Below are 16,808 nucleotides of genomic sequence, written 5' to 3'. Positions count from 1 at the left end.
GCAGGCTCTGCTTTCAGGCGGCCCGGATCGCTGGATCCTCCGCTCCTCCAATGTTGGTGGTAAAGCTGCTTCTAGCATTGGAGAGCGTGCAGGTCAGACCACCATACTACAGGTCTGGACTGTCAATCTTCAAGACCGTCCCCTGACAAGCAGGGAGGCCGGGGAGCAGTGCGCTCCTGAATAACAGCGTGATGGCCGCACACGCCGCTTCTTTCATCGGCTGTGGGGCTGCCAGCAATCAGCCAGTTACCACCTACCCCGTGGATGGGTGGCAGCCTGCTGGCACTGCACTTTTAAGGCTAAAGATTTGTATCTCAGACACTTGTGGACTCCTTTCCTTGTACAGTGATCCAGTCCATAGGGTCACAGCCATCGTCTCCCACCATAGTCTGATCTGCTGGTAAAATGCCGAAAATGTATTAAACCCTGCTCATGTCTTTATAGATTTGGTGCACTGTGGACAGCACAGGTATGGCTGCAAAAACTGGTGCAAGGCCCCTGAGTAATGTCCCCGTGTATGCGAGCGGGCCCTCGTCTCCTGCAGCCGGTGTCCTGATATCGGGCTCTGGAGCTGCAGGAAGGCTCGGGCCTGCACGCCCCAGAGTCGCTCGGGCTCGGGTCTGCATGCCCCGGTGGCTGCGGCGGGCGGGTGTTTTCTTTTATTCCGCTCCGTCACTCACCCCTATCTCTATTGATCTGACACGCTGTTTATCTGATGCTGCACTCAGTAATGCTTCGCCAGGGAAAAACACACAAAACAAGCTCCGTGCATCAGCATTTTCATTGTGCCCCGAGCTGAGCCTCCCTTCACATGGTAACATCCCCTTTCAAATCGCACACAAACTTTTTTTTTTTTTTTTTTTTTTTTTTTGTATTGCGTCCCCCCGTGCCTCTCCTCCCCGTCCATTCTGTGTGTCTCGTCCAATGCTGGGTTGACGGCGGAGCCGGCTCGTGGTCTCTCGCTCGTGGTCTCTCCCTCGTGCTGTGCGATGTTCCTCCTGTGCCGCCGCTCTCTGTAGTGTCTTCATCTGTTCTCCGCGCTCTTGTCGGGGCGGAGCTGAGCTCTGTCTGCTTGTGTCTATTCCAGGGGGGCTAATTAGACCATGGCTTCATTTAAACTTGATTTCCTGCCCGAGATGATGGTGGATCATTGCTCTCTGAATTCCAGTCCTGTGTAAGTGTTTTCGAGCCGTAGACGTCAGAGCTATCGCTGCTTTTACGTTTTTTTTATTCTTGTGCCTTTATCGTGAGATCTGCTCCTTGTCACTATGTATCTGTGTGCTGTCACCTTGAGATCCGCTCCGTCTCACCTCCACCTGTCTCTGAGCTCATGGCTGTGACTGGCCGGTGCCGAAGTCTTAATCTTCCGGAGTCGGCCATTTATTTTTTTTTTGGATGGTGCTGATATTCACGTTCCTGTGTGTGGTGTATCCGTCCTGTGCATAACACTGGATTAACTCCTGATTTTGGAGCTTTAAGTGTACTTATAAGTTCTGTGTGTATTTTCCGCTGGCGGCGGCGGCGTACTGGTTGACATCTACCATTTGTCATTGGTCATTTTAGATCCAAGAAGATGAACGGCACCATGGACCACCCAGACCATCCGGATCCAGATTCCATCAAGATGTTTGTGGGTCAGGTTCCTCGCAGCTGGTCGGAGAAGGAGTTGAGGGAGCTGTTCGAGCAGTACGGCGCCGTGTATGAAATCAACGTCCTGCGGGACCGAAGCCAGAACCCTCCGCAGAGTAAAGGTGAAGCTTCCCGCCAGTCCGTGTTGGACCCCGGGGGGTCGATTGTAGCCGTTGTCTCATCTTGTTGCTTTGTTTCTTGACTCCAGGATGCTGTTTTATCACTTTCTACACACGTAAGGCTGCATTAGAAGCACAGAACGCTTTGCACAATATGAAGATTCTTCCTGGGGTGAGTAAACTAGGAGGGGGGGCTGGTGGTAAACTAGGAGGGAGGGCTGGTGGTAAACTAGGAGGAGGGCTGGTGGTAAACTAGGAGGGGGGGCTGGTGGTAAACTAGGAGGGGGGGCTGGTGGTAAACTAGGAGGGGGGGCTGGTGGTAAACTAGGAGGGGGGGCTGGTGGTAAACTAGGAGGAGGGCTGGTGGTAAACTAGGAGGAGGGCTGGTGGTAAACTAGGAGGGAGGGCTGGTGGTAAACTAGGAGGGGGGGCTGGTGGTAAACTAGGAGGGGGGGCTGGTGGTAAACTAGGAGGGGGGGCTGGTGGTAAACTAGGAGGGGGGGCTGGTGGTAAACTAGGAGGGGGGGCTGGTGGTAAACTAGGAGGAGGGCTGGTGGTAAACTAGGAGGGGGGGCTGGTGGTAAACTAGGAGGGGGGGCTGGTGGTAAACTAGGAGGAGGGCTGGTGGTAAACTAGGAGGGGGGGCTGGTGGTAAACTAGGAGGGGGGGCTGGTGGTAAACTAGGAGGGGGGGCTGGTGGTAGCATTTTCAGGATTGTACATGCTCTAACGTCATCTTGATTGTGTGCAGATGCATCATCCGATACAGATGAAACCGGCTGACAGTGAGAAGAATAACGGTATGTCACCTACCTCTGAGAGCCGTGCTCACTTTTTTCACACTTATAGCTATAGCAAGTCTATAGGTCTGTGAAAAAAAAAATCAGACTTCACTCTGATGCCATCCGTGTGCTGCTCATTGATGGGATGAACTGGGGGGAATCCGCCATCAGTTAGTCTGGAGGACGGACCGTGGAACTGCCGAGTACGAACTATCCCTCGCCCCTTGTCGGTTTATTCCCCGGTCGGTGGCATCTTATAGGATCTAATGTCACATTTTGTCTATTTTCTTTAAAGCTGTTGAAGACAGAAAGTTGTTTATCGGCATGGTGTCCAAGAAGTGTAACGAGAACGACATCCGGGTGATGTTCTCTCAGTATGGGCAGATAGAGGAGTGCAGAATCCTGCGGGGGCCGGACGGGTTAAGCAGAGGTAAGTGAGCCATGGGCTGGACACCACCTGCACATTTTTATTTTTTTTATTGCTGGCTCTTTTGGAGTATTTTTTATTTTATATATTATATATTTTTTTCTTATTAAACTGCAGGTTGTGCGTTCATCACATTTACAACCAGATCTATGGCACAGAATGCAATCAAAGCCATGCACCAAGCACAAACCATGGAGGTGAGTCCTGGTAATGTTCTCTTAAAGGTTCAGGTAAGCGCCCCTTTTATGTGGAAACAATGATTTAATGAGGCTGGCCAAATCCTGATTGCTTTAGTGATGAAATAGTCAACTGTGGTGACCGGGTTTTGCTTCCAAATGCAAGAAGCTTCGTGCACCGGCTGGCAATACACTGCTTGCATGTCGCCCCTGCCAGCTGAGGGGGGCAGGATTGTTACTGTGGCTATTGGGGAGGGCTTCTTCTATGGCTATCAGGGAAGTGGTGGTATTTGATGCAATCACTGCAAAAAAAAAAAAATGCAACTTGTTTTAGACTAGCTCATCTCATGTTCCTGCTTGCATGTATAGCCGCCGCTAGCCCTGACTTCTGATTGTCCGGGCCGGTGTCTGCGTGATTGCAGCGCTTCAGTTTCTCATCTTGGGCTTTCTTTTATATATATATATATATATATATTTTTTTTTTGCAGGGTTGCTCCTCACCAATTGTCGTGAAGTTTGCAGACACCCAGAAAGACAAAGAACAGAAACGAATGGCACAACAACTCCAACAACAGATGCAGCAAATTAACGCCGCCTCTGTGTGGGGGAACCTGGCGGGACTGAACAGTCTGGCCCCACAATACTTAGCAGTAAGTGTCGCATGGTTTCAGCTCCTCCACTTTGGTTCTGTAAAACCTCCGGTGGTGGAGAAAACCACCTTGTCTTTGTGAAGTGAGGGTTGCGCTGATTCTTCTGCCCTGACTTGAGCTGAGCATCTAGAACAAATCTCACCGGCGGCTTCTGTACACGATTCTTTGGGAAGGTCCCACTGACCTACACACAAAAAAAAAAAAATCTAATTTCCTCGGCCATTGATCATCCAGGTGAACAAATTTCTGATTTCGCCAGTTCTGTTGCCAGCTCAGTCCTCGGGCAGTGCGGTGGCTTGGCATCAGCTAACCCGTTTTGCAGTGGAAACACATAATTGTTTTCTCTTTTTTGTGATGGTGTTTGTTCTAACTCACCCGGGCCCTTCCCGCTCACTCCCGTCTCCCGTTGTGCACCCCGTGGATATCTGTGGTGTGAAACGTCTTCTCCCCGGACCGGAACGAGCCCTCACTCTCCTTCTTGTTTTGTTTTGGTGTAATGTCTAGCTTTATTTGCAGCTCCTCCAGCAGACAGCCTCCTCCAGCAACCTCAACTCCCTAAGTGGCCTCCATCCCATGGGAGGTGAGTACTCCATGGGGAGAACATCAGGTGTGTGTGCTTTTATTACTCTTTATTTTTTTATACTTTGATTAAAAAAAAAAAAAAAGTCTGCATTTTATTATCAGTTACAATTAACATGTGCCGTCTCCTTTTCTTAAAAAAAAAATAAATTAAATTAAATAAAAATGAAATATAAAAATTAGATTTGAGCGTTTTGGCTGATGCACATGTGGCGTTCTCATGCCTGTGTTACAGGACTCAGTGCCATGCAGATACAGAACTTGGCAGCTTTAGCAGCAGCTGCCAGCGTTACACAGACCCCAAGTGCAGGCTCGGCACTCACTACATCCAGCAGCCCCCTCAGCATCCTGACCAGTTCTGGTGAGCTGCACATGTTTTCTGCGAACTGTCTGTGTCCAACTCAGGACAAGTTTCTGACGTTTCTATTCCAGGGACAGAACTGCGCCAGAAAGACTGAATAGGGAACATTAATGTCACAAAGGAAATTATACCTAATGGGATAGATACAAGACTGGGGGGAGAGCTGCACAGGGTGCTCCAGCCAGCTGTAATGGGAAAGACTGGGGAGAGAGCTGCACAGGGTGCTCCAGCCAGCTGTAATGGGAAAGACTGGGGAGAGCTGCACGGGGAGCTCCAGCCAGCTGTAAGGGGAAAGACTGGGGAGAGAGCTGCACGGGGAGTTCCAGCCAGCTGTAATGGGAAAGACTGGGGAGAGCTGCACGGGGAGTTCCAGCCAGCTGTAAGGGGAAAGACTAGGGGGAGAGCTGCACTGGGAGCTCCAGCCAGGTGTAAGGGGAAAGACTAGGGGGAGAGCTGCACAGGGTGCTCCAGCCAGCTGTAATGGGAAAGACTGGGGAGAGCTGCACGGGGAGCTCCAGCCAGCTGTAAGGGGAAAGACTGGGGAGAGAGCTGCACGGGGAGCTCCAGCCAGCTGTAAGGGGAAAGACTGGGGAGAGAGCTGCACGGGGAGTTCCAGCCAGCTGTAAGGGGAAAGACTGGGGGGAGAGCTGCAGGGGGAGCTCCAGCCAGCTGTAAGGGGAAAGACTGGGGGGAGAGCTGCACAGGGGGCTCCAGCCAGCTGTAAGGGGAAAGACTGGGGGGAGAGCTGCACGGGGAGCTCCAGCCAGCTGTAAGGGGAAAGACTGGGGGGAGAGCTGCACGGGGAGCTCCAGCCAGCTGTAAGGGGAAAGACTGGGTGGAGAGCTGCACGGGGGACTCCAGCCAGGTGTAAGGGGAATGACTGGGGGGAGAGCTGCACGGGGGGCTCCAGCCAGCTGTACTGGGGCCTCCAGCCAGCTGTAAGGGGAAAGACTAGGGGGAGAGCTGCACGGGGGGCTCCAGCCAGCTCTAAGGGAAAAGACTGGTGGGGAGAGCTGCACGGGGGCTCCAGCCAGCTGTAATGGGAAAGACTAGGGGAGAGCTGTACTGGGGGCTCCAGCCAGCTGTAATGGGAAAGACTAGGGGGAGAGCTGCACGGGGGGCTCCAGCCAGCTGTAATGGGAAAGACTAGGGGAGAGCTGTACTTGGGGGCTCCAGCCAGCTGTAAAGGGAAAGACTAGGGGGAGAGCTGTACTTGGGGGCTCCAGCCAGCTGTAAAGGGAAAGACTAGGGGGAGAGCTGCACGCAGGGCTCCAGCCAGCTGTAATGGGAAAGACTAGGGGAGAGCTGTACTTGGGGGCTCCAGCCAGCTGTAATGAGAAAGACTAGGGGGAGAGCTGCACGGGGAGCTCCAGCCAGCTGTAATGGGAAAGACTAGGTGGAGAGCTGCACGGGGAGCTCCAGCCAGCTGTAATGGGAAAGACTAGGTGGAGAGCTGCACGGGGGGCTCCAGCCAGCTGTAATGGGAAAGACTAGGGGAGAGCTGTACTTGGGGGCTCCAGCCAGCTGTAAAGGGAAAGACTAGGGGGAGAGCTGCACGCGGGGCTCCAGCCAGCTGTAATGGGAAAGACTGGGGAGAGAGCTGCACGGGGAGCTCCAGCCAGCTGTAATGGGAAAGACTGGGGAGAGAGCTGCAGGGGGAGCTCCAGCCAGCTGTAAGGGGAAAGACTGGGGGGAGAGCTGCAGGGGGAGCTCCAGCCAGCTGTAATGGGAAAGACTGGGGAGAGAGCTGCACTGGGGGCTTCAGCCAGCTCTAAGGGGAAAGACTGGGGGGAGAGCTGCACGGGGAGCTCCAGCCAGCTGTAAGGGGAAAGACTGGGGGGAGAGCTGCACAGGGGGCTCCAGCCAGCTGTAAGGGGAAAGACTGGGGGGAGAGCTGCACGGGGAGCTCCAGCCAGCTGTAAGGGGAAAGACTGGGGGGAGAGCTGCACGGGGAGCTCCAGCCAGGTGTAAGGGGAATGACTGGGGGGAGAGCTGCACGGGGGGCTCCAGCCAGCTGTACTGGGGCCTCCAGCCAGCTGTAAGGGGAAAGACAAGGGGGAGAGCTGCACGGGGGGCTCCAGCCAGCTCTAAGGGAAAAGACTGGTGGGGAGAGCTGCACGGGGGCTCCAGCCAGCTGTAATGGGAAAGACTAGGGGAGAGCTATACTGGGGGCTCCAGCCAGCTGTAATGGGAAAGACTAGAGGGAGAGCTGCACAGGGGCTCCAGCCAGCTGTAATGGGAAAGACTAGAGGAGAGCTGCACGGGGAGCTCCAGCCAGCTGTAAGGGGAAAGACTGGGTGGAGAGCTGCACGGGGAGCTCCAGCCTGCTGTAATGGGAAAGACTGGGGGGAGAGCTGCACGGAGAGCTCCAGCCAGCTGTAAGGGGAAAGACTAGGGGAGAGCTGCACGGGGGGCTCCAGCCAGCTGTAAGGGAAAAGACTGGTGGGGAGAGCTGCACAGAGAGCTCCAGCCAGCTGTAAGGGGAAAGACTGGGGGGAGAGCTGCACGGGGGGCTCCAGCCAGCTGTAAGGGGAAAGACTGGGGGGAGAGCTGCACGGAGAGCTCCAGCCAGCTGTAAGGGGAAAGACTAGGTGGAGAGCTGCACGGGGGCTCCAGCCAGCTGTAATGGGAAAGACTAGGTGGAGAGCTGCACGGGGGCTCCAGCCAGCTGTAATGGGAAAGACTAGGTGGAGAGCTGCACGGGGGGCTCCAGCCAGCTGTAATGGGAAAGACTGGGGGGAGAGCTGCACGGAGAGCTCCAGCCAGCTGTAAGGGGAAAGACTGGGGGGAGAGCTGCACGGGGAGCTCCAGCCAGCTGTAAGGGGAAAGACTGGGTGGAGAGCTGCACGGGGGGCTCCAGCCAGCTGTAATGGGAAAGACTAGGGGAGAGCTGTACTTGGGGGCTCCAGCCATCTGTAAAGGGAAAGACTAGGGGGAGAGCTGCACGGGGAGCTCCAGCCAGCTGTAAAGGGAAAGACTAGGTGGAGAGCTGCACGGGGGGCTCCAGCCAGCTGTAATCGGAAAGACTGGGGGGAGAGCTGCACGGGGGGCTCCAGCCAGTTGTAATGAGAAAGACTAGGGGGAGAGCTGCACGGGGAGCTCCAGCCAGCTGTAATGGGAAAGACTAGGGGGAGAGCTGCACGGGGAGCTCCAGCCAGCTGTAATGGGAAAGACTAGGTGGAGAGCTGCACGGGGAGCTCCAGCCAGCTGTAATGGGAAAGACTAGGTGGAGAGCTGCACGGGGGGCTCCAGCCAGCTGTAATGGGAAAGACTAGGGGAGAGCTGTACTTGGGGGCTCCAGCCAGCTGTAAAGGGAAAGACTAGGGGGAGAGCTGCACGCGGGGCTCCAGCCAGCTGTAATGGGAAAGACTAGGTGGAGAGCTGCACGGGGGGCTCCAGCCAGCTGTAATGGGAAAGACTAGGGGAGAGCTGTACTTGGGGGCTCCAGCCAGCTGTAAAGGGAAAGACTAGGGGGAGAGCTGCACGGGGAGCTCCAGCCAGCTGTAATGGGAAAGACTGGGGGGAGAGCTGCACGGGGGGCTCCAGCCAGCTGTAATCGGAAAGAAAGGGGGGAGAGCTGCACGGGGGGCTCCAGCCAGTTGTAATGAGAAAGACTAGGGGGAGAGCTGCACGGGGAGCTCCAGCCAGCTGTAATGGGAAAGACTAGGGGGAGAGCTGCACGGGGAGCTCCAGCCAGCTGTAATGGGAAAGACTAGGTGGAGAGCTGCACGGGGAGCTCCAGCCAGCTGTAATGGGAAAGACTAGGTGGAGAGCTGCACGGGGGGCTCCAGCCAGCTGTAATGGGAAAGACTAGGGGAGAGCTGTACTTGGGGGGCTCCAGCCAGCTGTAAAGGGAAAGACTAGGGGAGAGCTGCACGCGGGGCTCCAGCCAGCTGTAATGGGAAAGACTAGGTGGAGAGCTGCACGGGGGGCTCCAGCCAGCTGTAATGGGAAAGACTAGGGGAGAGCTGTACTTGGGGGCTCCAGCCAGCTGTAAAGGGAAAGACTAGGGGGAGAGCTGCACGGGTAGCTCCAGCCAGCTGTAAAGGGAAAGACTGGGGGGAGAGCTGCACGGGGGGCTCCAGCCAGCTGTAATGGGAAAGACTAGGGGGAGAGCTGCACGGGGGGCTCCAGCCAGCTGTAATGGGAAAGACTAGGGGGAGAACTGCACGGGGAGCTCCAGCCAGCCCTGTGGCCTTAAATGTGTAGTCAGGGGGCCTTTGTGCAAGGATCACTAGTGAAAGGCATGTCGGCACTATATCTGCTCCATTCCCAGGATCTGGGGGTCCCAGCGGTTGGATCATGAACTGATGGCATATCATCCATATTAATACATTTTAGAGGGGTTGTCCGAGATTTGTAAAATTCTGCTGTAACACGAAAGCTAAATACTTGCCCTCTGTTCCCACACTGCACCCCAGTTTATATTGACTGCAGAAGTCACGGTCTGTATACCTCACTAGGCCTTCGGGGTCTTTGGCCATATACCAGTGAGACCAGTGAATGGCTGCCGACGTCACGTCTGGTATACGGGCAGTGACCTCTGTACCCAACCCAATCAGTGCCCCGTCCAGGACCCAGCACTGCACAGCAGGGTGAGTATTTCCTCATTATAGCTGTCGCCTGCGTGCAGCGTTTTATACATCTCGGACCACCCCTTTAAATGACCACATTTTATTTATTTTTTTTAATGTTGTAAAAATGACAATTACTAGTTGTGACGTTTACACCTGAGCCATTTGCAGACCAGTTTTTAGTTAGTTCTGCTGTCCCAAATGACAAGAATGGATTTGCATCTCTGACAATCATTGTCGCCCTCTTATTTGTACCCTTCAGCGTTACACGGGGGGATTATGGATGAGCTGCACGTAGTACCTGGCCTGCCAGGGTCTCCAGATGTGTATTATGTACTGCTGTCCTTGTTTGCACGGTTTAGATCAGCGGTCTCCAGCTTGCGCCCCTCCACTAGCTGTGAAACTGCAGCACTCTGCCCGGTGGCTTTCTAGTCATGGTGGGAGTTGTAGTTCCTCCACTCGTAAATATAAAATGAGAATTTGTGTGTGACCTCCATAACCTCCTGCACTCGCCTGTAATAATGCCTTGGCCTAAATCTACATAAATACGTGATGAATGTACGAAGGGGTCTACAAAAAGGGGGTCTGGTAAATACCGATCTCTCCCCTAAAACTCTGTAATCCCTGCAAGGCTGAAACTGCACAAACTCTGGGTCTCCGGGTGCCGTGATACGAGGGTCCGTCGTACAATAAAACATAAGTTGTGTTGGTCCGTCATTAATGTAAGTGAAAACTCATCGACTCACAGGGGTCCGGGGAGCGGAGCTACTAGTAGATGTTTGATGGACTCTCATAAGAGACGCTTAAAGAGGTTGTTTGGTGAAAACGAGTTATTGCCGATCCACGGGGATGGGGATAACTTTATCCGATGGGATCCGGCCGCTGGGAACCGCAACGATCGGCAGAACGGGCACTAAGAGTAGAGTGTCAGAGCACGCACCCGACCGCTGCGCCCCTCATCCTCTATGGGGCTGCTGAGAGTTCTGCGTTTTTCGGCAGCTCTATAAAGAATGAATGGAGAGGTGGTCGGACGTGTGCACTGCTGCTCTACTCTTATGGGGGTAAAAGTCCTCCCTTCAGACCGTCGATGCGGGGTCCAGCAGTCAAACACCCAAGTTATAACCTTTCCTGTGCAGAGCTTGTTTTTGCCAGACAGACCCCTTTGAACGCTGCCAGATAAGCGATGGCGGCAACACTGTGGTCACTGACAGCCTCCTTGTACTGTACATGGTAAAGTAATGCTGAAGACTGGGGAAGCCAGAGGGACTGTACTGTCAGCTGCCAGAGGGGGAAGTAGACTGATTCTGTCCAGAGCAGCACAAAATAACACGGAAGAGATATTTGCCCCCGATTCCTAAAACTCATGTTTCCCGGTTCCTACACTAACTTCGCTCTTAATTTGGTGGATTTTAGTCTTTGTGGTCATTAAACGAATGTGAATCGTCCAGATTTTTTATCTGTTACACGAGTCAGATATTTTTCTGTTTTTGTCAGGTTCGTCCCCCAGTTCCAATAACAGTTCATCAGTCAACCCCATGGCGTCTCTCGGAGCTCTGCAGACCTTGGCCGGGGCCACGGCAGGTCTCAACGTTGGCTCTCTAGCAGGTAAGTCGCCAATGGCCTCAGTAGCTTTATAATCGTGAAGCGTTAGGCCATGTTCAGACGTGAGATGTAATGTATGAGTGAAATAAGCTGTAAATTGTGTTCCTGATTTTGCTTTTAGATACGAGACAGATTCCGGAGCTCAATTTGGACACTTTCTTTCCGATAGGTATGGCGGCTTTAAATGGCGGTCTGGGCAGCAGTGGCCTCTCAAATGGCACTGGCAGCACAATGGAGGCCCTGAGCCAGGCTTATTCTGGCATCCAGCAGTACGCAGCCGCGGCATTGCCCTCCCTCTACAACCAGAGCCTGTTATCACAGCAGGGCCTGGGCGCTGCGGGCAGTCAGAAGGAAGGTATGTCCTCAGGTAGGGCTTACAAGAAATGGTGGCGTACTGGAGAGTGACTGACGGCTCCTGCACAAACTGAACTGTTGTCATTGAAATGTTTTCTCCTCCACATTATGGCTGCAAGTCTGGGCCTGAACAAACAGTCTCATCTGCAGATATGACGCTGCCCGCTCAGTTCACGGGATCTGCAGACCGGCTTGGACTTGCGGACGTCATATGGACAGAAAGATGTGTGAATGAGCCCTAACTTTTGTAAGGCTAATATGACATGTTAAAGCCAATCCTTGGTCTGTCAGTGGGAGGTTTATAGATGGAAATGGTGGATTATCTTCTTGTGGTCACCTTGTTGCATATGTACTAAAGAGAAATGATCCTAGGAATGGGTCCTCAATATAAGATTTGTGGGGGTCCGACACCGATCAGCTGTGGCTGGAGAAGCCGGACCAGCGCAGCTCCATACATTGTGTAGTGGCTGTTCTCGGTACTGCAGCTCAGCTCCTATTGAAGTGAATGTGATCTGGTGTTCTTGCTCCACGCGCCATATCCGGCCACAGTGAGAGCTGATAACAGCCGATTGGTGGGGGTGCCTGGCGTAAGACCCCCATCGATTTTAGATTTTTTTTTTATCAAATCATTTTTATTGAAAGACTCCATATACAAATTTTTCATCTGTGAAATAACATAAATGACATTAATTCCATAGTATAAACAAAGGATCTCAACTTCAATTTCCTAACCCAAATCCCAACATTCCAGAGAAACTTTTCCATTACCATCGATTTAGATATCGATGGCCTAAGGATAAGTCAGCAATACATAAAGTCCTGGAATTTAAGCAGCGTATAACTAGGCAAGACTGCAGAAGTGTCAGTGGCATAAGTTTCATACATTTGGTGGGTCTTGCTCGCCACGACAGACCCCCTTCAGCTGCACCCAGAAATGTCGCTTTCAGTCCGAGTTCTTGCTCCTTCTCATTAGTGAATCCCCCCTATGTCTTGGTGATTTTGAGGTACGGGTGATGGGGTGCACATGATTATGTATGTGGATCCCGTCCACCGTTCTGTCTGACCAGTGGCTCTTTGTCTCATAGGCCCCGAGGGCGCGAACCTCTTCATATACCACTTGCCCCAGGAGTTCGGGGACCAGGACATCCTGCAGATGTTCATGCCATTCGGAAATATTGTGTCTGCCAAAGTTTTCATTGATAAACAGACGAACCTCAGCAAATGTTTTGGTGAGTGTTTCCTTGTCCACCTTGTCTAAACGCCTGGTCCCCGACCTGTGCCTCTCTACGAACTGCAAATCCCAGCAAGCCCTAACAGACGGGCGACACCTGAAGGGAATGCAGGTCGGAAACCAGCGATGTAAAACATCTAAACTCGTTTTCAGGACAAGTTGGCGGTTTCTGGGTTTTACATAATAATTTTTTTTTTTTTTATGTTTGGGCTTTTCCCTTCCATTCTTTTACCTTTTCAATGTTTTTTTTTTTTTTTATTTTGCCCCTTTTTTTTTCTTCCACGCTTTTCTGTCCCATCCCCCCCCCCCCCAACCCACTGTGCTTGTCTCGAGCAGGTTTCGTAAGCTACGACAATCCAGTTTCCGCTCAGGCTGCTATCCAGTCCATGAACGGCTTTCAGATCGGAATGAAACGTCTGAAAGTTCAGCTAAAACGCTCCAAGAATGACAGCAAACCCTACTGAACTGTACTGCCCTGGGGAAGTGAGCGAGAAGGATGTTCTGGTAAGTGTGGGATGGAAAGGCCAAGCCAGGACGTGTGCCTGGAAGAGAGCACTTAGTGAGGACACAGACTATGCTGTCTTTTCTGCAGCCCCAAAGCATCTACTTAACGCCAGAAGCCTCTTTCCCTCGTAAAAGACTCTGGGTACAACTTTTTGTTGTGAAAATTATTTTATTTTTATTTTATTTTTTGCTTCATATGGAGAAACGGCTTGTACTACTTGTTCCAAGTGTTTTCTTTTGGAGTTTAGGTGCCATATCAGTGATTTTTATGATTAATATTATTTGGACTTTGCTGTGTTTTGTACAAATGTGTGTGGATGTCCCAACACCAGCAGAACCCCCTGGAAAAGGAGAGAGCGAGCGGCCCTGGAAAGCCGCCTGTCTTGCTCACTGCTCCGCCTGCCATTGCTCTGCAATCACTGAGGCTGCACATTTTTCTACGGTACGACAAACCTTTTTTTTTTTTTTCTGTATTATGCTCCCGCAGTCGTCATTTTTCCTACCTTCATGTAATCTATTTAAAAAGGCACCACATGTAACCCAGTCATTTTAGGGCTGATAGATACTGCCCATTAGACGACCCCTGCAGCACACTGTTTCTGCATTGTGTGCATTGAGGCCCGTTGCAGGTCGTACACTTGCTGCATATGGAGCCGGGGCAATCCTGCGCGTCCGTGTAACGTTTGCAGTGCAGAGTTTTGTCTGCAGTCTTTACCACAATGCAATACGATAACTTTTTTTTTTTTTTATATATATATATATATATATATATTCTTTTTACCAGGTGATTAAGTTTACTGGTAAGTTTTCTTGCCCTCCATGGCAGGCGGGGCACAGGGACGACAGCGCAGCAAGCGGGCTGCTCCTCTCGCACATTCGTGGGCTGGCGTCCGGTGTTGTGTGGTAGAATAGACAAGTACTTCATATGCCTGTGTGTGTACCCGGGTGCATACCGACATACACGGATCGTGATTTACATGACGAAGATGAACTGCTAAAACTTGAATAATGTATACTCAGAGATAAAAGTGTTTTTGATTTGGAATAATGTGAATCATATAGAGGCTTCCAGGCTCCTGATAAAAAAAAAACTTTTATACAAGTGTAAAATCAAAAATCAGAACTGACTTAAGACAATTGAAGGAAAACTAAGCCTGTAAGAATGTCATTTCTATTTTTATAGAGGTTTTATACAGCTCGGATGAGTGAGCAATATTTATTGGCTAAATTATTTCACTGGGAAGAGATTTTGTAGAATTTGGAAGATGGCGACTTTATTTTGTGTTTTTTTTTATTTTTTTTTTAAATACAGATTATTTTGCATCGTGTTTTAGGTAAAACGATGTGCGGAGAGGGGACATACGCGGGGCGCCCGGCCGAGGCTTTAGTCCGCCCGGGGATATAAATGTGAAAAACAGTTCTCTTCCTGATCTTGTCAGTATTTTTTAAGACTTAATTTTTACTCCAAAAAGTTTACAGTTAACCAAGGCGGCGTCTCCGCTCTGGTTCTCAAGACCCCCCTGACTACACGACTGACCGACCACCAGAGAAGGTGAACGAGAAGCAGCTGGAAAAGAGGCAGGCAGAATTTATTGCAAGGAGAGGGGGGGGGAGGTGAATGCTATCCATGACAGTCCTAAAGTTAAATGGCATTAGTCTATGGTGAAAGTATTGAAGTCATAATGTCTGATACACCTGCGTTGATGAGAAAATCTATTTAAAGGAGCTCTGCATGCAGCTCATACCAGTAATGCAAACTGCTGGTCCTGGGGGGTAGTGCATGCTCGTGCAGGTCTGCAGCAGAACAGGTAAATCATGGCTTGGATTTGCTGCAGATTTCTCTGTAAAATCCCCTGCAAAATGCTTAAGATTGCATTGCAGAGGGTGAAAATCCCCAGCATAAATTGATGGGCTGCGGGTGTAATATCTGCAGCGCCGCTCAGTTTACTCCGCGGATTTTAAATGGCGCTGTGATATCAGACCTGTGTGAACATATCCTAAGCCTTTGATGTTGCTGTCCTTAGGAGTTCATGTCGGAAATGTGAACACGCCCAAAGTCGACATTGGTTTGCACTTTATTTGTTAGTCTGCTGTCGTCACGTAGTAATTGACTGCAACCTCTATCATCACAGAACATTTAAAACCTATAGTAAATGGCAAAGTTTAGTTTTAGACAATCAAAATAAATCTGTTGGGGTACTAATGAATAGTGGGCAGATCATGAACTTTGAGGTTTACATCACACATAATCATTAAATAAAAATGCACATAAAAGCTCAGACTGCATCTGCTCAATCGGCCATAAATTTAATATAGGAAGCTGATAACTAGAACTCAGGTGCTGCCTGCTGTATATAAGGGGGAGTTGATAACCAGAGCTCAGGCACTGCCTGCTGTAATATAGGGCAAAGCCGATAACCAGAGCTCAGGCACTGCCTGCTGTAATATAGGGAGAAGCTGCCAACGAGAGCTCAGGCACTGCCTGTTGTAATATAGGGGGGAGCTGATAACCAGAGCTCAGACACTGTCTGCTGTAATATAGGGGGGAGCTGGTAGCCAGAGCTCAGGCACTGACTTCTTTAATGTAAGAGGGCGCTGACAATCAGAGCTCTGGTACCGACTACTTTTATTTAGGGCAGGCTGATAACCAGAGCTCAGGCACTACTATAATGTATGAGGAGGCTGATAACCAGAGCTCAGGCACTGCCTGCTATAATATAGGGGGAAGCTGATAGCTAGAGCTCAGGTACTACTATAATGTAGGAGGAAAAAACCCTAGATAAAAACATTTAGCAAAAACCCTGCAGTAAATAAACAGAAATAGTGCATGAAATAATATATAGGGTGCTTAGCTAACATTTTGATCTAAAGAAAAAAAATGTAAAAGCCATCCCACCACGTCATGATGACCCAATTCGGGACGGTCCTAACCTCTAATATTAAAAAAATAAGGAGGCAGATAACCAGAGCTCAGGTACTATTATAATGTAGGAGGAGGCTAATATCCAGAGTTCAGGCGCTGACTTCTTTTATGTAGGAGGAGGCTGATAACCAGAGTTCAGGCGCTGACTTCTATGTAGGAGGAGGCTGATAACCAGAGTTCAGGCGCTGACTTCTATGTAGGAGGAGGCTGATAACCAGAGTTCAGGCGCTGACTTCTATGTAGGAAGAGGCTGATAACCAGAGCTCAAGAGCTGACTGCTTTTATGTAGGGGGAGGCTGATAACCAGAGCTCAAGAGCTGACTGCTATTATGTAGGGGGAGGCTGATAACCAGAGCTCAAGAGCTGACTTCTTCTATGTAGGGGGAGGCTGATAACCAGAGCTCAGGAGCTGACTTCTTTTATGTAAGAGGAGGTTGATATCCAGAGCTCAGGAGCTGACTTCTTTTATGTAGGGGGAGGCTGATAACCAGAGCTCAGGCGCTGACTACTTCTATGTAGGGGGAGGCTGATAACCAGAGCTCAGGAGCTGACTTCTTTTATGTAGGGGGAGGCTGATGACCAGAGCTCAGGCCCTGACTTCTTTTATGTAGGGGGAGGCTGATAGCCAGAGCTTAGGCGCTGACTGCTTTTATGTAGGGGGAGGCTGATAACCAGAGCTCAGGCGCTGACTGCTTTTATGTAGGGGAAGGCTGATAACCAGAGCTCAGGAGCTGACTTTTTATGTAGGGGGAGGCTGATAACCAGAGCTCAGGCGCTGACTGCTTTTATGTAGGGGGAGGCTGATAACCAGAGCTCAGGCCCTGACTTCTTTTATGTAGGGGGAGGCTGATAACCAGAGCTCAGGAGCTGACTTCTTTTATGTAAGAGGAGGTTGATA

General features: G+C 50.9%; 1 protein-coding gene across 17 annotated transcripts in view; it reads left to right on the top strand.

The window, feature by feature from the left end:
• Positions 1-16,808, top strand: part of CELF1 (CUGBP Elav-like family member 1) — a 35,454-nt gene that overhangs the window by 14,854 nt on the left and 3,792 nt on the right. The window contains exons 3-15 of one of the 17 annotated variants that reach the window (XM_073658968.1): positions 1,088-1,174; positions 1,564-1,751; positions 1,838-1,920; positions 2,499-2,547; positions 2,825-2,959; positions 3,074-3,153; positions 3,621-3,782; positions 4,299-4,362; positions 4,597-4,722; positions 10,791-10,901; positions 11,068-11,253; positions 12,338-12,481; positions 12,820-12,987. In XM_073658968.1, coding sequence (XP_073515069.1) covers positions 1,104-1,174; positions 1,564-1,751; positions 1,838-1,920; positions 2,499-2,547; positions 2,825-2,959; positions 3,074-3,153; positions 3,621-3,782; positions 4,299-4,362; positions 4,597-4,722; positions 10,791-10,901; positions 11,068-11,253; positions 12,338-12,481; positions 12,820-12,947 — 1,527 coding nt within the window. In that variant the 5' untranslated portion in view covers positions 1,088-1,103 and the 3' untranslated portion in view covers positions 12,948-12,987. Of the gene's footprint in view, positions 1-1,087; positions 1,175-1,563; positions 1,752-1,837; positions 1,921-2,498; positions 2,548-2,824; positions 2,960-3,073; positions 3,154-3,620; positions 3,783-4,286; positions 4,390-4,596; positions 4,723-10,790; positions 10,902-11,019; positions 11,266-12,337; positions 12,482-12,819; positions 12,988-16,808 lie in introns of all 17 variants that reach the window. The other 16 variants (XM_073658975.1, XM_073658962.1, XM_073658965.1 and 13 more) reach the window with 16 other exon arrangements.

The sequence above is a fragment of the Phyllobates terribilis genome, unplaced genomic scaffold, assembly GCF_046119375.1.
Source record: "Phyllobates terribilis strain yellow unplaced genomic scaffold, ASM4611937v1 Scaffold_13__5_contigs__length_258822181, whole genome shotgun sequence".
NCBI classification, from domain to species: domain Eukaryota; kingdom Metazoa; phylum Chordata; class Amphibia; order Anura; family Dendrobatidae; genus Phyllobates; species Phyllobates terribilis.
The sequence above is the reverse complement of the archived record's forward strand: the minus strand, read 5'-3'. Positions and strand labels throughout refer to the sequence as shown.